This window comes from Lepidochelys kempii, chromosome 5 (assembly GCF_965140285.1).
Source record: "Lepidochelys kempii isolate rLepKem1 chromosome 5, rLepKem1.hap1, whole genome shotgun sequence".
NCBI classification, from domain to species: Eukaryota; Metazoa; Chordata; order Testudines; family Cheloniidae; genus Lepidochelys; species Lepidochelys kempii.
Window position 1 is genome coordinate 22,935,608 of NC_136384.1, and position 23,941 is coordinate 22,959,548.

Consider the following 23,941-nt stretch of genomic DNA (forward strand, 5'->3'; position numbering starts at 1 on the left):
TTTATCTACAGAGCTTTACCTCCCAACCTGGGTGGAGATGGGGGCGGAGGTAAGAAGCACCTTACATGATCTGAAGCTGACCGCCCCACAGCTCCATAGGCCTTCGCTCCGCTCCGCCAGCCGCCCCACAAACTGCTTCGCTCAGCTCCGCTCTGCGGCCCACATGCAGCTCCCGCCGTCCCATGAACTGCTCCACCAGCCTGTCCACAAGGCACTCCAGCCGTCCCGCAAACTGCTCCACAATATATCTTCAGGCTCCCCCCACTACTTAACACAACGCTCAGTGATTTCAGCTCCTAGTCAGTTCAGCTCTTTGGTGAATTCAGCTTGTAGTAAGGGAGCCTCAGTGCTGGTGCACTATTAGCCCATAGTGAGCTCAGCAGCCTGTAACTAGACTTCTAATGAATTAGCTCTGATATTCCACAGTGGAGAGAGGAGGAAGTACAATTAGCATGTAAGGCCCTCACCAAGGGGCCCATGCCACCAAGTATTAATACTTGTCCCCACCCTCTCTCCATTCATAGAGTTTTGGAACCCATGACCCTTGCCTAGCGAGTGCTACTTAGTTGATGGTGAGTCCCTTCATCATAACAAAAGGCCAAGTACAGTTCCAAGCACAGTTCCCATAATCAGGGTAATAACAATTTATTCTTCCTGCCCCAATAACAGAGACACTGGGGATCCCACAGCAGCCAAAGTGACCATTTGGGCAGCTATGGCCTCATTCTAGGCGGGGTGGGTGTGCCTATGCAAATGAGATCGGCCCCTGAAGTTCTTTTCCACAACTTGCCACACCTCACCACCAGATGTCAGGGTGGAGCTCATCCTGACACTGCTTACATCTATACTGTGCCATATGCTTGGGAATCAAATTATACTGATGTCCTGATTGGACTCCATGCCTTGTAAATTAAAAAGCAAATCCTCCTAGCAAATCTTTGAAAGGATATGGGAGGTCATGCATGCTGTAGAACAAGTGTGGTTTTACTGTGCAGAGAGAGGCAGAGCACAGCAACATTACACCTAGAGTTTGCGCAGCACTGCTTGGTACACTGCAGAAAGTGCACTGAGGAGGGAGTGCAGGCCCTGGATGCAATTTGTGGGTCTACGACTACACTGTCCATACACAGGGGCCAGCTGCTGCAATCCTGCTGCTGGAGTAGCAGTCACAGATTAGGTGCAAAAATGTTTTGCACCCTTTCCTGGATAAGAGGAGAGAGGATTCTTCTTACTTAGCCTGAGGAACCTAAAAGGATTTGGCCCTAAAAGACACCATCAATTTAACAATCATACCTCCCTTGGACCAGTTTTACATGTACGGCTACTAGAACTGAAGAAGAGTAGAGGAAAAAAATATTTTATATTTTTTTATATATATATATATATATATATTTCACTACTTTTCCTGTTTGTTTACTTTGCTCATTTGCAAGATCTTTATGCATCACTGTTCCCCTACAGCCAGTTTCCGCTAGTATTTTTGTGAGTCTCTCACACTAACAAGGAAAGGGGAATGGAACTTTCAACAGCACTGAAAAATGTAATTGCAAAAAACAAACCTGGGCACCGGGTACTCAGGAGCAGGTGAAGTGACTGAAATTACTTTTAACTCATGTTTGGAAATTGACTAGAATTCTAGGAGACTGTGTCCCTTAACCCATACATAATAAAGATTTGAAACAACTGATTTTAATGTTCAGTGCTTTACTTGAACCACAACTTTATAAGCCGTTACTGTAGTTTGAATGTGTAAGATCTTGTAAGAATTGCAAAATGAATTTTTAATCATTCTTTTGTCCTAGACACCCACCCAAATTAGCACACAAGCCTTACAAAGAAGTCCTGGGCATCCTTTTATTAATCCATGGGGGTATTTTTTGTCACTGCTGTATCAGTTTGCTGAATAGAGGGACAGTAAGTACAGTAATAAACTCAAGAATCCCAACTTTTCAGGCACAAGATTAAATCCATCTCTGCCCTAGAAACCAAAGTGACCAGAACCCTGCTGAGATCACACACACAGAATTAAGTGAATAATAGCACTAGTAGAGCTGTCTGTGATGATGTCACTTTTCTCAGCAAGTGATTCTTAACACTCTTGTTCTTTTATGTAAGAATATAAAATAAAATCCAACAACCAGGACTGACATCACATCGAATTAATTTAATTTTTTTCAAATGTTTCTCTCTGAGAGTTTATTATAAATATTACGGAAAACAAGGTTATGCCCATCTCCAACTGCTTTCTCTTCTCTTATACCGAGACTGTAAAATCTTTGGGGAAGGGTCTGTGTTTGTACACACAGCACAATGGGGTCATGGTCCTTGACCAGGGCTCCTAGGTGCTACCAAAATACAGATAAATAATAGTAATAAATAATAATCCATTTAACGTTTCTGATGAATGGAGCTTTGAATGGAATGCAAGTGAGGTTATCATTTTAGAGCATTTATCTAATTAGAACTTTCATTATGGGCCAAACTCTGAAAGTCTTAGTCAGACAAAATCCTACTGACTTCAATCGGAGTTTGCCCTGCTAAGAACTTCAACCCAGATCCACTTAGGTGCCTAACCCACAGACTTGGGTGTTCAAGTCCTGTTTTTAGGCACCACTTCGATCCTCAAACACCCCCACTTGGCTGTTGCCTAACCCTGTAGATGCCTCAACTAACTCAGTGCCGAAGTGTGTGGAGTACAAGTTCCCTAGGTGCCCATGTTTCTGGGCATGCGCACAGCTCCCTGATTCTCAGGATCTGGATGCCAGTCTCCCACCTACACCTCAGAGAGATCTATGAACCAGGAGAAGATAGGTGCACCTCCACGTAACTCACATGTGGGGCCTGATGTGGTAGGCATACTCAGGAGGAGCCACCTAACACCTCAGCACAAAACAGCAGAGAAGCAAGAAGAGGAGCTATGAGCTATCCTGAGGTGGGTCTCCCTCAGTCTTTCCCATTGAAGTTGTTCTACTTTCATTAAATAACTGAATAATTAAATATGAACTGGGCTAGAGAGAAAGTGAGAATCACTCTTTAGTCCAGTGGTTAGGCCACTCACCTGAGAAGAGGCAGGTCCCTGTTCAAAGCTCTTCTCCTCATCAGGCAAAGGGAGGACTTGAACCCATAGGGGCCGACTCCATGGGTGCTCCAGGCCTGGAGCACCCACAGGGAAAAAATGGTGGGTGCTGAGCACCCACCAGCAACCCCCCCCATCAGCTCCCCCGCACCGCTTCCCAGCGCCTCCTGCCCACCAGGGCCCCACGGATGAGCGCCTCCAGTCTGCCGCAAACAGTTGTTCAGGGAGGCTGAGAGGGAGGGGGGAGGAGCGGGGACGTGGCGTGCTGGGGGTGAAGGGGCGGAACTGGGTGGGAAGAGGCAGGGCTGGAAGAGGCGGGACCGGGCCTTGGGGGAAGGGATGGAATGGGGATGGGGCCTGGGGCAGAGCTGGGGGTCAAGCACCCCCCGGCAGTTTGAAAAGTCGGCACCTGTGCTTGAACCAGTGGTCTCTCACATGCTGGGTGAGTACCCTAACTGCTAGGCTAAAGGTTAATGAGAAAGGTTCTCCCCCTGGCAGTTTTGTGGTGTTAGGTGGCCTCTAAACATGGATCAGGCCCCATACATGAGTTAAGCAGAGGAATGCTTATCTTCCCCCCATTTGTGGATCAGTAGCTGAGACAGGCACCACCCAGCAGCAAGGATTTAGCCACCTATCTCTGGAAGAGGGGCAGGGCTTAGGACACATCCCTGTCTCGTCAGTATCTCCCACTGACTAGCTTAGGTAGCTCCCCACCGTGTGTGCTGGCTTTTGTGGCTTGCATTCTAAGGTGCCTCTCTCTCCTCATCCATTGTATAGGGAGCCTAGGCGTGCCTAACTCAGGCTTAGTGGATCAATGTTGTTCCTGTGATTTTTCTAGGCGCCTAAAAGTTAGTGACACTCAGTGTCACAATGCCTAAAGCCCCTTTGTGGATCCAGATCTTCAAGAGTTTGGTTACACAAAGAGAGGAAACAAACATACCACAGCCATGGCACTTCAGTTGACCTCTCTTCAGTTCCATTTAAAAGTGAACGGAATGTAATTTAACTACAGAAAAACACAATCGGACTCTTCTGTAACTAACACACATAAAAGTTTGCAGTGCTACTTTACACGATCCTGAAAGACGGTAATACAAAGATATCATGATCTCAAGTTCAGCACACCATTTAGTTTTCTGTAGACCAGCTTTAACATAAAGGAAGTGCTAGTTTAATTAAGATTTTTACAGAGACAAATGGTTACATTTTAGGCTGTAGGAGCACATAGAATGATTACAGAAGAAAATCAAGAAACAAAGTAAAAAGATTACCAAAGCCACACTTACAGCAACCTGAGCTTCAGGAGACATGCTCACTCCTTTGGCATCTTCGTCCTCTGGCTCTTCATTCTCTTTGTTATCAGTGCAAGAGGCGGTATCTTGGACTGAACAGGTACTAAGTAAGTCAGGCAAACTTGTAGATGGATACTTGAGAGACTCCTCTTCAGTCCCTTCCTACCAGGAACACAACAAAATACACATTGTGTCTCTCACAGTGTACCATTCAAGTACATGATGAAGCTTTGCTATTTGATAGTAGGCATTTGCTCTCCAGATTAAAACCCAAGCAAATTATTCAGTTTTTCAAATTTAATCCAATTATATATTTCAATGTGCTAAAACTTCAAGTTTAAATTGTAAAAATTAAAAGTTTCCTGTTCCCAGTCCCAGACTGATTCAGAAGGTTCATGAAGATCAGTGAACCTTCCAATGAACAAGGAGGGAATTTGTATGAAACAAAAAATCAAAAGAGTTCCATATAATTTTGGGTTTACACAGTAATTACACAATGGACTAGTCCATTTCATTCAACAAATGTGTAACAAAGACCAGGGAGTATTCTAGGGAAATAGGCATGACAGTCTATGCATGACCTTGTCTACATACAATTTCTGTGCCCTTGTAACTGATTTGCTTAGCGGTATTTTGGGCTGTTTGGTTTTTTTTTAACCAAATACTTATACTGTTACAACTCTGATGTAAACACAGTTATATCGGTACAAATGTGCCTTATACCAGTTTCAGAGTAGCAGCCGTGTTAGTCTGTATTCGCAAAATCGATTAGTCTCTAAGGTGCCACAAGTACTCCTTTTCTTTTTCCTTATACCAGTATAATTCATTCCCCTTCCCACAGAGGAATAAGCTCTGCTGGTATCAATGCAACCACACTAGGGGAAACTAGGCAGGGAGGTGGATGGGGGGTTGTAACATTTTAATTATATTGGTATTGTTAAAATGAAATAACTTTTGCATGCAGACAAGCTCCATGCATTCTGTAGAATTCAGAAACATCAGGAGGCAGATTATACATATATACACTTCACACACTTATAACACATACATATAGTGGTGATATGAAAATTCCCCGCACAATGCTGTCAGTTCAACTCAGTTCAGAACCTAGAACATTCAGGCCCTGATTCTCTATTATCTTGCATACTTTCCAGGGTAAATAATAACACACAGTACAGGGCAAGAGCATTCTATCTCTGTCAAGACAAATCCAGGGCTTATGTGGCAGTTTCCTCATACAAACAAATGTCCAGAGGGATCTCACGGAGCTCACTACACTTATTTTACTTATCTTGGGCTGATTAGAAATCTGATCCTCAAATATGAATGACTACTATATGAAACAAAGCAAAGATTTGTATACTTCATTTGTTAGGTTAGCAAATACTCTTCCCAGGAATGTGAAAACTGAATCTATAGAGATTGTGCTGACACTAAGTCTGGTCAGAACCCAAAGAGCTTTATGTTGCAAACATTCTTGTTGATTGTATAGATGCAATTGCAGCACAAGTGGAGAAGGAATTTTAAGAAGGAATTCATGTAGGCTGATATGCCCCCTTTGGAAGATAGCCCAAGTGTCTAACTGAAGTGCAAACATGTTTGCATCTATTCAAAGTACGTTGTCGTCAAGGTGAAAACTGGCGGAGTTAATACTAAACTGTAATCCCGACAAAGGACTTTGATGCACTTCAGTGGCTAATTAAAATACTATATAAATTTTAAGTTTATGCATCTTGGTTTTTGTTCTTGAATACTCTGGGACATTTTCTCTTCTTGAAAAATGTGAACATTGGGCACTGGAAGTAGTTATCAAAGAAAATCCAGAAGAGATTAAGCCTCTCTATTGTATGTATAATTAAAATCTATATCCCACCAAATTAAAGGATCAACTAGGCTAGAAGAACAGTGACCACCCCATTTTTGGCATGTATTTAATGCTCAGCCTACATGATGATCCACATCTCTAATCTCTCCTATGATGAAGGAAGACTAAGCTCTGTTAATAAATTAGTTTCATCTTATTTACATGAAACATCACATCACTTTAACTGCAAAAAAATTACTTCAAGCCACTAACATAAAAAATAAAGAATGCAAACACATATAACAACATCTAGAGACCTCAGGCACCCGGGTATTACAGAAGTACATAGACAGATATGTAGGATATGGGTGAGAATTTAAAGAAGCTGAGAAGAGTTTGTTTTGTTCTGTAGGCTACATATTTTAAGAAAATGCTGTTTGCCAGAAATGCATGAAGAAATGCACAGGCATTTGCTGTTATTGTACAAGCAAATGAGCTGTCTTGTATATCCCACTGTTTATTTGCCACAGATTTATTGTGAGTGCTGTGCAATTTTTATATCAGTACACAAAAATTAGAAGTCCAAATATGCACACCCAGACGACTGAACATCTGGCCTTGTTTATATTTGTAACAGACACAGACTGTCACACACTTCTAATATATATATATATATATCCAGAATTCTAGCAATGAAGAGAGTGAGATGTAAAGTTACCTACCCTGCTAGCTACCACCAGCTCCACTAGACCTGAAGCAGATCGCAGAATAGCCACAGCTTCCTGATGGGAGAGTCCAACCAAAGACTGACCATTGATCATTAGGAGCTCATCACCAGCTGTCAACCTACCATCCCTATAGAAAAAAAGGGGGAAGCATTATGAGTCTAAGTAAAGGTTCTTGCAGCCAAGCTGTGCAGAAAATTTATATTTAAATGCAAGCATGCAGAAAAATGAATAAAGCACGACTTAGTTGGGTCTAAAATACTTTCTAATATTTGTCATTTTATTAGCCCAATGTAAATAAATTTTTTTACGGAAGTGTGAGCTAACTCCCCTTACCCCTTTTTTGAGTTCTGCTGAAAGTGCTATAAACAAATCAAGCAAGCCTACGTAGTCTTGTGAAGGAACAAACATTACATTACCTATGAGCAGAGCCTCCTTCCTCAACATGCGCAACAATGATGCCATGAGGGGATCGCTTTGATCCTCTTCCTCCTGTAATCTGGATCCCCAGCCCGTCTGTCCCCTTCACCATGTGCATCTTCCAGATGTGGCATCCTTCTCGCTGAGAGAAAAGGTTTAAAGAGTCCTTGAATTTGTATTTAGATAATAAAATAGTGTCCTGAAAATGCCTAGATACTCAGGGTGGGAAGAAAGCAAAGAACACAGGTAGGGCTATCTATGGGCCTGACTGAAAGCCCATTGCAAGCAATGAAAAGACTCCCACTGACTTCAGCCGGGAATCAATCCCCAAGTTTCCTGTCTGCTTATGGTGCATGAGTATTTAGAGCTGCTGAGTGTAGTCCTTTGTTATCTACTATCCAACGTGAAGGAAGCTGAGCGGGGAGCAAGTACCACAGACCAGAGGTTCGGCGCAGAGTCTGGTCTCATTGGTGAGCACTGAGTTTATTTCTCTGCACTGTATTGAAGTGTTTCTGCCCTGGCACAAGGCTGATGCCGGGTGCTAGCACTTTGCCGCTGCACTGTTTTCCATTCAACAATAGTCAGCAGCCTGCATGGCCGTGGCCTTAGTCCAAAACCGTTTTAATTGAAAGTCATTAACATTTCCAATAACTGAACAGAACAGTAAGATGTTATTCCAGGCTGTATCTTATATTTGGAAGGGTACAAGGATAGCATGGATGTCATTACCACATGGATGTCCACCATACTACTGTATTTAACCTTCTAGAGGCACTTGCAGTATTCCCTATACTTAGAAATATCACCTTCAGTTTAACAACTGCAGTTCGTAAGTACCCATGATTAGTGCTGCCAACGGTATACACTGATTGTACATAATAACTGACGGTAAAACATACATTTATTTTTATTTCCTTCAATTGATAAACAAACAAACACACACCTATCCAAATTGCTTAACGTGCTCAGAGCAAGGCAGAACACGAATGAATGACCTGGCCGTGAGGAGTCATGATGCCCATTGAACTGACTGCGATAGCTCTCAGGCTCTACCAAGCCCAAAGGAAGAGTTTTGAGATTACTACTAAGCCAAATGGGGCGCGGGGGTGGGGTGGGGGTATAAAAAACAACCTGAAATCTCTTACACAGGAGTTGATGAGATTATAATTATGACAGAATCTGTGAGTTTTACAAACTTGGGAGCTATGCAGAAATGCATATAACTGTGAGACAACTTTTCTCAGCTTGTTGAAGTCACTCAGCTTTGGTTTATTTCTTAAATGTCACCTCTAACTCTCTTATCTATTTCTGACTTACCCTACTCTGTACACAACCAACGTTTTTACAGTATACAAAAGTGCAGTACCAAAAAAAGATTCATGATCAGATCACAACTGCCATTCCATGCTGGATAAAGTTAAACACTGTGGGAAGCATTTAAAATTGCTACTTGTTTCGGAGAAGCAGCATTGTCAAGTGCCCTGGTGAACCTAAAATTCTTGGCAGCAGCACGTATGTTATTAGGAAACAGTGTATATCTGAATCCTTGTTCAGGGTGGGAAAGTTTTACAGTGAGGCTTTGTAGCATAAGTATTTTGGGCCCAATTTTTCTTAAGCTCTTAAGTGTAATGTAACCCCCACAGGAGTTTTACATAAACATCAAGGTCAGGCCCAGTATGTGTGTAAATGGCTGGGAACAAAAAGGAAAATGATAGCTAAATAGTATAGAATCTATAGACTATAGCCATCAGTGGTAAGGAAACTGGGTCTGGAGAGTTAAAACAGTGTTTAAAATACAATTTAAGAGCTTGACCCTGAAAACATTTGAGTCTGTGTGTAACTTCACTTCACGGAAACTGCTCACCTGAGTAAAGTTATATATATATACACACACACACATACACGCTTAAGGGCATGGCTAGACTGGAAACTTCAAAGCGCTGTCACGGGAGCACTCCCGCGCAGCGCTTTGAAGTGCGAGTGTGGTCACGCTCCTGGTAATCCACCTCCACGAGGGGATTAGCTCCCAGCTCTCGGAGCCTGTTTACACTAGCGCTTTGAAGCGCTCTGACTTGCTGTGCTCAGGGTGGTGATTTTTCACACCCCTGAGCCAGCAAGTTAGAGCGCTAAAAATGTAAGTGTAGCCAAGTCCTAAATGTTTGTAGATTGGATCGAAAGCATCAACAAAGCGTGATCTCCCGATTAAATAATAGGCCATGACAGAATGAGGAATACTTTGAAGTAAATTAGAGTGAAGTATGGAATAACTTGTTAAAAGACAAGAACTAATGTCAAGTATATTTATCCACCCTAAAAGTGGAGCTATACAGTTCCAGCACTCTGGAGAATTTTTATTGCTATAATAAATTGGCTTGTTTCATACTAAAAATAGTTTAGCAGAGAAACAAATTCTCCCCTCAACCAAGATTAAGTTACAGAGATGACAATTAACTTCAACGCAGGCTGCACGTTTGAGTTACCAATCATGGAATTACATTTTAGAATTGAGGGCTTGCCTTTACAGGAACACTCAGGAAAATTAAATCCAAATTAAACTGTGTGAATTAGAAATGGATAAGCTAAACTGCATTAAATCCCTGTGTGGGTAGTTAATTAAGATAAACTTAATTGAGGTCACTTTAATTCTGAATGAGAGTGTCCACACGGGGTTTAATGCAGTTTAACTAAGACTATGTCTACACTGAGACCTTACAGCCGCACAGCTGTCCCGCTCAGCTGCGCCTCTGCAAAGTCTCCCAGGTACCAGCTTTATGCTGGCGGGAGACAGCTCTCCTGTCGGCATAAGTAAACCACCCCCAACAAGCAGCAGTAACTATGTGAGCAGGAGAACATCTCCGGCCAACACAGTGCTATCCACACCGGCGCGTCTGTTGGTCAAATTGATGTTGGTCACTGGTGTGGTTTTTACTGACAAAAGTGCTAGTGTAGACATTTCCTAAACTGCTTTAAATTCACACCTTTAGTTAATTTGGATTAACAGGAGAGCTGGCTTTATTTGAAAGAATCCTTATTGAGGTTGCAGGAACAAACCATCCCGATGTGTATAAAGAATAGGAAATATGGCAGGCGACCAGCTTGGCTTAACAGTGAAATCTTTGCTGATCTTAAACACAAAAAAGAAGCTTACAAGAAGTGGAAGACTGGATGTCATAAATATAAAGGGAAGGGTAAACCCCTTTGAAACACCTCCTGGCCAGGGGAAAGCTCCTCTCACCTGTAAAGGGTTAAGAAGCTAAAGGTAACCTCGCTGGCACCTGACCAAAATGACCAATGAGGAGACAAGATACTTTCAAAAGCTGGGAGGAGGGAGAGAAACAAAGGGTCTGTGTGTCTGTCTATATTCTGTCTTGGCCGGGATAGACCAGGAATGGAGTCTTAGAACTTTTAGTAAGTAATCTAGCTAGGTATGTGTTAGATTATGATTTCTTTAAATGGCTGAGAAAAGAACTGTGCTGAATAGAATAACTATTTCTGTCTGTGTATCTTTTTTGTAACTTAAGGTTTTGCCTAGAGGGGTTCTCTATGTTTTGAATCTAATTACCCTGTAAGGTATCTACCATCCTGATTTTACAGGGGAGATTTCTTTATTTCTATTTACTTCTATTTTTATTAAAAGTCTTCTTGTAAGAAAACTGAATGCTTTTTCATTGTTCTCAGATCCAAGGGTTTGGGTCTGTGGTCACCTATGCAAATTGGTGAGGCTTTTTATCCAACATTTCCCAGGAAAGGGGGGGGGGTTCAAGTGTTGGGAGGATTGTTCATTGTTCTTAAGATCCAAGGGTCTGGGTCTGTAGTCACCTAGGCAAATTGGTGAGGCTTTTTACCAAACCTTGTCCAGGAAGTGAGGTGCAAGGTTTTGGGAAGTATTTTGGGGGGAAAGACGCGTCCAAACAGCTCTTCCCCAGTAACCAGTATTAGTTTGGTGGTGGTAGCGGCCAATCCAAGGACAAAGGGTGGAATATTTTGTACCTTGGGGAAGTTTTGACCTAAGCTGGTAAAGATAAGCTTAGGAGGTTTTTCATGCAGGTCCCCACATCTGTACCCTAGAGTTCAGAGTGGGGGAGGAACCTTGACACTGGACAAATAGACCAGGGAATAGTATAAAAATATTGCTCAGGCACGCAGGAGTGAAATCAGGAAGGCCAAATCACACCTGGAGTTGCAGCTAGCAAGAGATGTTAAGAGTAACAAGAAGGGTTTCTTCAGGGATGTTAGCAACAAGAAGTCAGTCAAGGAAAGCATGGGCCCCTTATGAACGAGGGAGGCAACCTAGTGACAGAGGATGTGGAAAAAGCTAATGTACTCAATGCTTTTTTTGCCTCTTCATGAACAAGGTCAGCTCCCAGACGACTGCAGTGAGCAGCACAGCATGGGGAGGAGGTGACCAGCCCTCTGTGGAGAAAGAAGTGGTTCGGGACTATTTAGAAAAGCTGGACGAGCATGGGGCCGGATGCGCTGAATCCGAGAGTACTAAAGGAGTTGGCGGATGTGATTGCAGAGCCATTGGCCATTATCTTTGAAAACTCATGGCGATCGGGGGAAGTCCCGGACGACTGGAAAAAGGCGAATGTAGTACCCATCTTTAAAAAAGGGAAGAAGGAGGATCCTGGGAACTACAGGCCAGTCAGCCTCACCTCAGTCCCTGGAAAAATCATGGAGCAGGTCCTCAAGGAATCAATTCTGAAGCACTTAGAGGAGAGGAAAGTGATCAGGAACAGTCAGCATGGATTCACCAAAGACAAGTCATACCTGACTAATCTAATTGCCTTCTATGACGAGATAACTGGCTCTGTGGATGAGGAGAAAGCAGTGGACGTGTTGTTCCTTGACTTTAGCAAAGCTTTTGACACTGTCTCCCACAGTATTATTGCCAGCAAGTTAAAGAAGTATGGGCTGGATGAATGGACTATAAGGTGGATAGAAAGCTGGCTAGATTGTCGGGCTCAATGGGTAGTGATCAATGGCTCCATGTCTAGTTGGCAGCCAGTATCAAGTGGAGTGCCCCAAGGGTCGGTCCTCGGGCCGGTTTTGTTCAATATCTTCATAAATGATCTGGAGGATGGTGTGGATTGCACCCTCAGCAAGTTTGCAGATGACACTAAACTGGGAGGAGTGGTAGATATGTTGGAGTGTAGGGATAGGATACAGAGGGCCCTAGACAAATGAGAGGATTGGGCCAAAAGAAATCTGATGAGGTTCAACAAGGAGAAGTGCAGAGTCCTGCACTTAGGACGGAAGAATCCCATGCACCGCTACAGACTAGGGACCAAATGGCTCGGCAGCAGTTCTGCAGAAAAGGACCTAGGGGTTACAGTGGACAAGAAGCTGGATATGAGTCAACAGTGTGCCCTTGTTGCCAAGAAGGCCAATGGCATTTTGGGGTGTATAAGTAGGGGCATTGCCATCAGATCGAGGGACGTGATCGTTCCCCTCTATTGAACATTGGTGAGGCCTCATCTGGAGTACTGTGTCCAGTTTTGGGCCCCACACTACAAGAAGGATGTGGAAAAATTGGAAAACATCCAGCGGAGGGCAACAAAAATGATTAGGGGACTGGAACACATGACTTATGAGGAGTGGCTGAGAGAACTGGAATTGTTTTGTTTGTGGAAGAGAAGAATGAGTTGAATGCTTTCAACTACCTGAAAGGGGGTTCCAAAAAGGATGGCTCTAGACTGTTCTCAGTGGTAGCAGATGACAGAACAAGGAGAAATGGTCTCAAGTTCCAGTGGGGGAGATTTAGCTTGGATATTAGGAAAAACTTTTTCACTAGGAGGGTGGAGAAACACTAGAATGCGTTACCGAGGGAGGTGGTGGAATCTCCTTCCTTAGAAGTTTTTAAGGTCAGGCTTGACAAAGCCCTGGCTGGGATGATTTAGTTGGGGATTGGTCCTGCGTTGAGCAGGGGGTTGGACTAGATGACCTCCTGAGGTCCCTTCCAACCCTGATATTCTATGATTCTATGATTCCTTGAATGTTGTGACAAACTTCCTGCTCTACCTTGGAGGGTCTTGCGCTTATTGGCGGATTTGCTTGCTTTGGAGCTTCACGGCAGCCCTCAGCCCTCGGCTGTTTTTCTGTATTCACTGTCCAGGTCAACTCCTCCTGTGTCTGACCAGGAGTTGGGAGGTTTGGGGGGAATGCGGGCCCGCCCTCTACTCCAGCCCAAGGCGCTGTGGAATGCAGCTGTCTAGAGTGCCTCCTGGAACAGCTGTGCGACAGCTACAACTCCCTGGGCTACTTCGCTATGGCCTCCTCCCAACACCTTCTTTATCTTCACCATAGGACCTTCCTCCTAGTGTCTGATAATGCTTGTACACCTCAGTCCTCCAACAGTCTGCATTCTCACTCTCAGCTCCTAGTGCCTCTTGCTCCCAGCTCCTTACACGCACACCACAAACTGAAGTGAGCTCCTTTTTAAAACCCAGGTGCCCTGATTAGCCTACCTTAATTGATTTTAGCAGCTTCTTGATTGGCTGCAGGTGTTCTAATCAGCCTGTCTGTCTTAATTGTCTCCAGAAGATTCCCGATTGTTCTGGAACCTTCCCTGTTACCTTACCAAGGGAAAAGGGACCTAGTTAGCCTGGGGCTAATATATCTGCCTTCTATTACTCTCCTATAGCCATCTGGCCCGACCCTGTCACAGTGTCCCCATGTAGACAAGCCCTTAGTTGCTAATAAAGTTTAACAGTGCGATCATAAAATTTTGTTGAATGATTTCCTAAAGCTTTTTTAAACACCAATTATACAAAGAGCTACAATACGTAGTGCCATAGCTTTCATTCCTAAACATCTTGCAAATTGAAGCATAACAAAAAGACAGAAATTAAGATTAGCTGACCTGTTCTCAGGCACCTAATTTATACAGCAACATGCTTTATGATGGCAAATGGCAAGATTCTGCTACCCTCAGTCAGGCTGAGTGCTACTGTACTCCATAAGTAGTTCCACTGAAATCAATAGGACTGCTTGTGAAGTAAATGGCTATTCAGCCTGAGAAAGGGTGGCCAAATCTGACCCCAGATAAAACAACAAAACAGACTGAAGTGTGCAAAAATATTTCCCTTTTTAAAAAAAAAAAGTTTAAAATGTGTTAACTTTCAATTCTATTGACTATCCCCTCGGTCTTGTATTAGGACAAGACCTTGTACTTGTAAAAAAAATGTTCTCAAGCCAACACTTTCAACAAAGAAAGTTAGGCCACTTATTCTCTAGATTTTAAAAAACAAAATAATTTAGTGTCACCTGGAAATCTGGCCACTTTATTGTTCACCTCCTTTCCAAATCATTAATAAATATATTAACCATCACCAGTTGCAGTTAAAACACTTCCCACACATACCCCTTGGGGCAACTTGTTGTTACATTTTTGCATGCTGAACGTTAAATATTTGCTCCACAAGTATTCCTTTTCTTTTTGCGAATACAGACTAACACAGCTGCTACTCTGAATCCTACTCTTTGGTAACTCTCCTTCTGGGCTTGTCTTCACTAGCTGCTTACCTGGAGCTAATGGGCTGTCAATGAACCTGAGGCAGCTAACATCTTTGTAAAAGATGTCTGGGGAATATCCATACTATTTGTCTTACAACATCCATAGTTTACTGTAGATTGCTCCCTTTTTTGTGCAGGGGAGGGTATCGATACCTTCTGTGACTCCATAATGACAAACTGAAGTACCTCCATACTGCATGTAAGGATTTTAATGCCCCTGATTTTGACTTCAAGGTCTTTATGACCAGCTTCCTCATTTAATTTAAATTCTCTCTGTCTACAGTTTCAGTATTACTAATCCTAAATGCTCAAGAATCATGAGATTTGCTAAAAACACAAAAAAACATGAGTTTTTAAAATCTACATTTGGAGTTCTTTTTATTTGCATTCTGGCTTTGAACTTTTAGGGTTCATATTTTCAAGCTTTTGTCTACAAACATGGGGATAGGAAACTTACTTTGTTTTTAAATGAAAGAAGAGTTTCTGGTATAATCATATGACTCCTGGGTCCAAGGCTTTAGGGAAAACTCCAAGCATCACAAGAGTAGGCAATACTGCAGTTTAATGGCACCATGCTGGTGTTTAGTATAATCTTTGCCCCAGACGATGTTGAATTTAATAATAGCAGTCACTATTACTTAATGGTTCAACTACATTTCCTTCTTGATGCTGGTCAGTTTAATGTTTTCATTAAAATTTCTAGTCACTTTCTCCATCAAATTCAGAGTAGTTGTCATCACATTTGTAAAGGTAAGAAATTCCCACAACAGCCCCCGACCCAACCAAAGTGCTAACAGAGCCAAAGCATTTCAAGTGTACAAAAGAGCCAAGCTAGGAAAACAAGTTTATCCAGCCTGATCCCATGAGGTGAAGACCAGTCACTGACATTGGGGGTGTTCAGTATTTCACAGATTCACTAAGTTTAAGGTGAAAAGGGACCAGTAGATTATCTCGTATAACCTTCTGTATAACACAGGCCATTATATTTCAGCCAGTTACCCTTGTACTGAGGCCAGGAACTTGTATGTTGGCTAAAGTACAGCTTCTAGAAAGTGATCCAATGTGATTTTCTGCATCAAGAGATGAAAAAATCCAACATTTCCCTAAATAATTGGTTTCAACGGTTAACCCCCAGGATGCACTCTGTATCTTGCTCACCTTTAGGTCAGACTTCATGTGAGTGGGCTAATATATTCTAGGAAAAAGAGAAAGTAGCCCAAATTACATTCTGACCATTTAAGTGGCTAATACTTTTCTTTGGCTGTTTTTATAGCTGTGTCATTCTTACGTGGCTGTATGGCTTTTCTAACTTGGCTCTTCTCAACATGCAAAGTGTTTTTGGATCAGATTTTCACTCACAGATCATAAACTTCAAAGTGCATACTTTAAAATAATCAAACTGTTTAAAAACAGTATTAATATCATTCTACAATTAATTACAAGTGAAAATGCATCATGTGATGTAACAGAACACAAGTGAGTGTAGAGTTTGCTAGTTTCAATGCAGTCTCTGGAGGCCATCTTTCTATATCAGGAAACTACTGCACATTAGGCGGTCTTTATTCAGAACAAATCTTCATCTGGAACTGCTAGTGTGTTATAGATCAGGAAGGAAGTGCATCGCCAGCACTATCCGTGGAAGCTTGCATTATGCCAGCTCCAAGCACATGACATCAAACATTTGATTTCATAAGTGCTGGATTCCATCATTAATAAAACAAAAGGGAACATTTTCCTCCAACTAAAATAAATAAAGTACGATAGGCCCTTTTCCATATTGCAGCTAACTACAAGAGTATAAAGGGCTTGATTGAATTTGAGTATGTGGTGTTCAAGAAGCTACACATCTATACACAAAGAAACCCTGCTTTGAAATCGGAAAGAAAAACTTGGCAGTTGAAAGGTGTAAATAAATGGAAACAGAAATGCAATATGTAGTCCAAAAGCCAGACAGCAAAATGGAAAATATAAAGGAAAGAAGTCTAAAAACAGCAGCTCAGGCCATAGTAATTGTTTCAACAGACCCTTTCATAAATAAGCAGAAAACTTTAAATAAAAACAGTGAGGTTTATGAAAGTTGCACTAATCACATATTTTAAATTATATTGGCTTTTCAAGATTTACAGTACTGACTGCAGCTAAAGAATCTCACAGCTGACGCATGATGCAAAAATAGGAAACAAACAGTGCTCCCTCATCTGCCACAAAGCTGCCTTTTGAAGCCACAGTTTTTCTTAAATAACAAGGAAGCATTTGCAGTGGACCTCAAAGGACTTACACAGGAACAGAAGAATGGCAATGCTGGTTCAGACCAATGGTCCATCTAACCCAGTATCCTGTCTTCTGAAAGTGGCCAATGCCAAGTGCTTCAGAGGGAATGAGGCAATCACTTCAGAGGCAATCATCGAGTGATCCATCCCCTGTAGCCCACTCCTAGCTTCTGGCAATCAGCTCAGAGCATGATGTTGCATCCCTGACCATCTTGGCTAACAGCCATCAATGGACTTATCCATGAACTTATCTAGTTCTCTTTTGAACCCAGTTATAGTTTTGGCTTCACAGCATCCCCCCTGTCAATGAGTTCCACAGGTTGACTGCATGTTGTATGAAGAAGTACTTCCGTATGTTTGTTTGGAATCTGCTGCCTATTAATTTCATTGGGTGACCCTTGGTTCTTCTGTTAAGTGAAGGAGTAAATAACACCTCCTTATTCACTATCTCCACACCAGTCACAATTTTATAGACCTCTATCATATCCCCTCTTAGACATCTCTTTTCTAAGCTGGAATGTCCCAGTTTTTTTAATCTCTCCTCATATAGAAGCTGTTCCATACATTTAAACATTTTGTTGCCTATCTCTGTATCTTTTCCAATTCTAATATATCTTTTTGGGATGACCAGAACTGTATGCAATATTCAAAATGTGGGTGTACCATGGATTTATATAGTGGCATTATGATATTTACTGTCTTATTATCTATCCCTTCCTAACAGTTCCTAACATTGTTAGGTTTGTTTGGGTTTTTTTTTTTTTTTTTATTGCAGCTGCACATTGAGTGGACGTTTTCAGAAAATGATGAATCCGAGATCTCTTTCTTGAGTGATAATGTAGACCCCATCATTTTGTATGTTTGAGTGGGATTATGTTTTCCAATGTGCATTACTTCGTATTTATCAACATTGAATTTCATCTGCCATTTTGCTTCCTTTTGAAGCCACAGAGACTTTTTTAAATATCAAGGCAGCATTTGCAGTGGACCTCAAAGGACTTACATAAGAACATCATACTGGGTCAGACCAATGGTCCATCTAGCCCAGTTGCCAATGCCACGTGATTCAGAAGGAATGAACAGAACAGGTAATCAGGCAATCCTCAAGTGATCCATCCCCTGTTCCCCAGTGTTGACTTGATTATCACACTGTCAGCTTTTCACTCAGGACAAAACCACAAGACAATAAATCCTGTACTGGGCAAAACAGAATGGGGACCAGATTCAAGCCAGGATGTAATCGCTGGCATAGGGTCTTCAAGGCAGAAGGCCAATCATTGTTGATAGTACAATGCAGTCACAGCCCCTTACACTAGCAGGCCAATAAAGCCCTAAAATGAGGCAGGAGGCATTCCCCACAGCATCCTCCACTGGTGGGGTATTTTGGAGAAATTAAAGTAGCTTCCCACAACAGCACTGAGCGAAAGCAGAGATACCACTGCTTGCCCTCTCTTGGGTTGAATCCCCGCTTCTGGTGCATGAAACAAGGTGGTAGCTGGGAGATTAATTTACTTCTCCATGCACCAGGTTTAGTGAATCCAGCCAAGTGTGTTGACATAAAGAATTAGTGAATAGCCATCATTCTAGGCATCCTAAATATTATCATTATTGACTATGCTCTCAGCAATAGAAACTTGATATGAGTTTTTTCAGGTTTTTAATGGAGCAATTATTTCAATAATGTATAGCAGGTAGATTTCATTCTCATCTGATTTTCTTTGGAATCTTATTCTTATTTCTTTGGAATATTCTCTGCAATACTTTAAAGAATGGTCTGTTTAGAAGGGACTCTGCCTTGTTCCTTTATTTCATATTTTTAGAGGCAGGTGTGTGTACACAGGGCCTTGCTTTTATTACTAGTGAAGCAAGTTAAATTATTTGGAATAATGGACAAATTCATTTTTTAAAAAGTCTGTTTGTACACAATCTACAAGCATGCTAAATTAATTAATAACTTGCTCACTGTGAATAGTCTGCCCATCTCTAATGCCTAGTAAGTTCCCCAAGACCAACTACTTCTGAAATTGATCTACCACCACCCAGCTCTTTGCTTCAGCACTGGAATTTGAAGATCTTTTTAAGAAGTACATCATAGGCAGCACCAATACAATCTTCCCAACTACTAAACAGCGACTAGATGTAAGCTAATGGCCTATCCGTCAACCGTTCTCTAGCCCATTTTCAATCTCATCAACCATCATCCACACCCATGACTCTTATCTAACACAAGACCTCTTGCCTCTGGTCTCTCTGGAGCCATTTTGAAGATCTAGCCATTAATATCAACTACGCAGGTTTGACAATGTGAACTTTCAGTGTCTCAGGAATATGTAATAACCAACAGCATATATCCAACTGTGATTCACGCCAATGGTTTTTCTACTGTTCTACACTGATGCTGGTTTAAGACAATTTATCTGTATACTTTGTGGAAGTATAACATTGTATAAGGGGACATGCTGGATACATTGTATATGAGAGGGCATGCCAAAACATGTTACAAAGTATCTGAGGGAGCACACGTAAGGACAGTTAGCTTTTGAATGGAGAAGCAATTAAGATAGAGCCAGCACGTCTAAGAAGCAGGCATCAGAATGGAAGGTGTGAAGGGCAATTAGTTAAGTTAACTGGAAGCTGTTAAAGGAGATTGTTAAGGGTGGCAGGTAATTGAAGATACGTGACTGGTCTCAGGGATCTCGAAGGGTGGTGACTAAAATCTTTTTCTTCTTTTGTCTGTAACTTCTCTGTAACTTGTTCTCCAAAAAACTGTATAAATTAAAAGACACAAGCCCCACTCGGGGGGCTCACTTCTAAATGTATTAGCAGAGCAGCTTTGCTAATAAAACAGAGTGGTCTGATAAATTGTGAGTCTGAGTCAAACTTTGACAACTTTAAAGAGCTGAGTTGTTAAAATGGCTGCCTTGATACTTGACATCTCAGCAAGTTTGGTGCATCACTTATTTGGATGGGACCAAGCTTTTTACTGTAAGGTTAGAAGGATGTATTTGCTTTCCATCCACAGGAAGAAAGCAGCAAGAGGAGGAACCTGGGACACAAATCCTGGGGAATATTTACAATAAATAATTTAGAACGTAGATCCACAAAATAGTTATTGCAGACGACAGGGTGAAAACTCTGATATTCGAAGCAGAATGACCTCCAGGGACTCATCTCTATTGGCAGACTGGGTGCTGACATCATTTTCTTGGCTGGGGCTTTAAACATTTTATTGGCCATTGTAAGCACCTGAACTACATAATCACCCTTTAAAAAAAATCTGTTGGAGTCATTTGCTGTCTTGAACGGTCACCACATGGTCTGTGCCTCTTAAAGATATTCCCCTTTTTTCATTTTCCTTTTGCTTTCTACTGAAATTTTATTCCAAGAGAGGTAAATGGAATTCTCAGCTCTCACTGATCAGAGGGTTTTATACAATGTTCCTCTCTGAAAAATCAGACATTTAAGGATTAGGATTCCTTTGCATTTTCACAAATATTTGCATGTGCTCATTATGTTGCTAGGTTGACATGACCAACTAGGTCTTTTAGAACTTCTTGAAGAAAAATATCACTTATCACAGTGGGCTAAATTTAATGTGGGTGCAACTGCCCTGAAGTAAATTCTGATACTTCTCACAGATATCTGGACTCATTTTGCATCTATCCATATTAGAATTCTGAAAGGATCTTTTTGCTTTATGTAATAATTTCAGTACCATATCAGAGCAAACACACATAGCTTTACAATAGTGATTTAGAATTATAGTAATAAAGCACTAAACATATTATGCAACATCAATAAAGTCAGTTTGGTTTTCACAGAATCATTCATGCATAAAACGATAGAAACATACGTTCAGCTAAAGTTATGTCTTCCATTCTGGAAAACAGTTGTTATGGATATTCATCCATATTTACCACCAACAATCATGCAAGGGCAGAAATCTCTCTCTTTAGATTGTATACATGTTGGGACCAGGACTGTCCCTTATTATGTCTTTGTACAGGATCTACCATAATGGGGCATCAGTCTCAGCTGAGACCCCTAGGCACTACAGTAATACAAATAATAAGATACATGCAAACCATACCCACTCCTGTACCACCTACCTAGTTACTCCATTTCTAATGATGTGAGCCATGGGTCAAGAAAATGCATTAACACTTTCTTGTCACTAATTGCTACCAGATTACATCTGATTCCTCCCAAAAGGGCTCTGGTGCATGCCAAGTCTAGAACAAAATGCATTAACCATTTAGATTAATGTGTGATGGATCTGCAAAGCAGGGGACTGCACCTCCCACCAGTCCCCTTCTCGCTGTACATCTCCTACCCCCTGACTAAGTTGGGACTATGCTTTCCATCAGCACCCTGCCCACTGCACTCTCCTTCTCCTGGCCTAGTAAGTAGAAAGGTCCTGAACAAGGTATTGGCGGCACTCTGCTCGGGACTCGGGAGCGGGAGCCACACGGCATCAGGAGCAGAGAGGAGCCCCAGGAACTGTGGGCTGAGCTGCGTGTGTAACAGGTTGTGACTGCTGGATTTCACAGCGGGGCGCAGGTCTGTGCAGGACCTTACGGAACAGCAGCAATGGCTGGGGAGGGAACCAGTGAAAGGAACCACCATGAGAGACACACTTCCAGGCCTGGCCTGGAAACCCACAAACGCTTATTTGCTTGAATGGAGACTGGACTGGAGAAGCTCCCCCAGCACTAGGACTGAAAAGCCCTAACTCTCCACTGGGCTGCCCCAGGGACCCAAACAAGAACTGATAAGTGCTCACTTTGAACTGTAACTCTTTAAGTCTCTATACCAGGGGTATCTGCAACCTTTCCCTTCCCTGTGAGCCCTAATACAATCCCCTTTTTCCCTTAGCCATGTGCCTGAGTGGTTACTGGGACCCACCCAGAGCTAGTGCCTGCAAAGCCTGGCTACTGAAGCACCTACAGTACTTGCCTTGAAGTCAGGGTACACCTGGCATGCTACTGGCACCCTAGGTGTTTGGGGCATAGAGTAACCCCAATAATTGCAATTCTTTAAAATGCAAAACTACAGCTACCAAAGCTATAGCTTTTACCTAAATCTATACAAAGAATGGAAAAGTTTGAACTAGATTAACAGAAATTTAGTAGCAAGGGAGACTTCGCCAGTAAATCTGTAATTACTATTGTTTTAAGGGAAGATGGAAACTGACTGGCTACAAATGAATCATTTGCTGTATCAGGAGCAGTGTTACAGAAATACCTAATGGCCCCATCCAAGATCAAGAGCCCATTGTGTGAGGTGCTGTACAGACACACAGTAAAAGACAGTCCCTGCCACGAAGAGCTTGCAGTGTAGACAGACAAAGGAAGGACATTTTCCTCATAGTCCAAGTTAAAGCTTCAAGACATCACTACAGCAGCTAAAGAAGCCCGAAGATTCACACCGAAGACAGCTGGAAGCTAATGCAAAATAAATCACATTATGATAAAAAGAATAAAAGGCCCAAGAACAGAAACAGCCTAAGAGGAGATCTTTAAATAGCTAAAGATGTCTATGATGAAAACTAACAGCCAAGTTACTTATGCCTAAAATATGCATCGTATAAATACGTAATAATCTTGATGAAATAATAATCTCCAATTATGTTGCCAAAAAGCAATTGTAAGTCAACTTAGCTCCATCTGCTTCAATAGATCTATGCAGGTTCATACTAGCTAAGGATCTGGCACAGAGTAGTTTTTCACTTTCGGTAAAATAGGTTGATTAGAAAGTCGCCTTTTTTTATTATTATTATTATTATTATTCATTTCACGCCTCTATTTCTTGCTGCTAGACTGTGCATTTAGCCTATTCTTGTGTTTGGCCAAGTGAAGATGCCTCTCCATTACCCAAAATGTACAAAGCAAACTGCAGTACTGTATTTACAGATGCTAAATTGCAGAAAGCATCATAGCAGCTCTCAGTCTTTCCAAACTATAAAGTGAGGCATAATTCAAAGTCCTTCAGCTTTTACAGAGACAAATAACTTAAACAAAGAAGCAAATAACATGACAGAATGTAGCAAACAGTTTGTCATAAAATGAGCCAACTAAGCTATAGGTACCATGATAAAAATTGAAGATGTATTTCAACTGGTCTGATTTACTCATATGCATATTAAGACAATAACTTTCCAAGGCTAAAATATGATCATGTAGTCTCTACTTCATCAAAAAATGGTGAATCAGCTGCTCATGTAACTACTGCGCACTGTAGAATACTTTGCATTGTCAATACATAGCACCTTCCGTCCAAGGATAGGGTTGCCAGGTGTCCAGTTTTCGACCAGAACACCTGGTCGAAAAGCAACCCTCGCGGCTCCAGTCAGCACCACTGACCAGGCAGTTAAAAGTCTAGTTGGTGCGGGGCTGGCAGGCTCCCCACCCAGCTCCACGCAGCTCCCAGAAGCGGCCAGCATGTCCCTCTGGCTCCTAGGCATAGGGATGGCCATGGGGGCTCCGTATCCTGCCCTCGCCCTTAGCACTGGCTCTGCAGCTCCCATTGGCCATTGCTTCCTGGGAGCCGCCTGAGGTAAGTGCCACCCAGAGCCTGCACTCCTCATCCCCTCCCATACCCCAACCCCTGCCCCAGCCCTGAGCCCCTTCCTGCACTCCAAATCCCTCATCCCTGGGCCAAGCCCGGAGCTCCCTCCTGCACCCCAAACCCCTCATCCCTGGCCCCACCCCATACCCCTCACCTCCAGCCTGAGTCCTCACCCCCCCTGCACCCTAACCTCCTGCCCCAGCACCCTAAACCCCACATCCTTGGCCCCACCCCAGAGTCCACATCCCCAGATGGAGCACTCACTCCCTCCC

The 23,941-nt window shown here is 42.4% G+C and overlaps 1 protein-coding gene across 9 annotated transcripts in view; it reads right to left on the reverse strand.

Annotated features, from left to right (window-relative positions):
• The window catches only part of PDZD2 (PDZ domain containing 2), a 330,979-nt gene that overhangs the window by 75,605 nt on the left and 231,433 nt on the right, over window positions 1-23,941 (reverse strand). For 8 of the 9 annotated variants that reach the window (XM_078852715.1, XM_078852717.1, XM_078852718.1 and 5 more), the window contains 3 exons: window positions 7,317-7,459; window positions 6,895-7,027; window positions 4,363-4,530 (listed from right to left, as the gene is read on the reverse strand). The exons of the other annotated variant lie outside the window; for it this stretch is intronic. In XM_078852715.1, coding sequence (XP_078708841.1) covers window positions 4,363-4,530; window positions 6,895-7,027; window positions 7,317-7,459 — 444 coding nt within the window. The remainder of the gene's footprint in view (window positions 1-4,362; window positions 4,531-6,894; window positions 7,028-7,316; window positions 7,460-23,941) is intronic. 9 annotated transcript variants of the gene reach the window in all.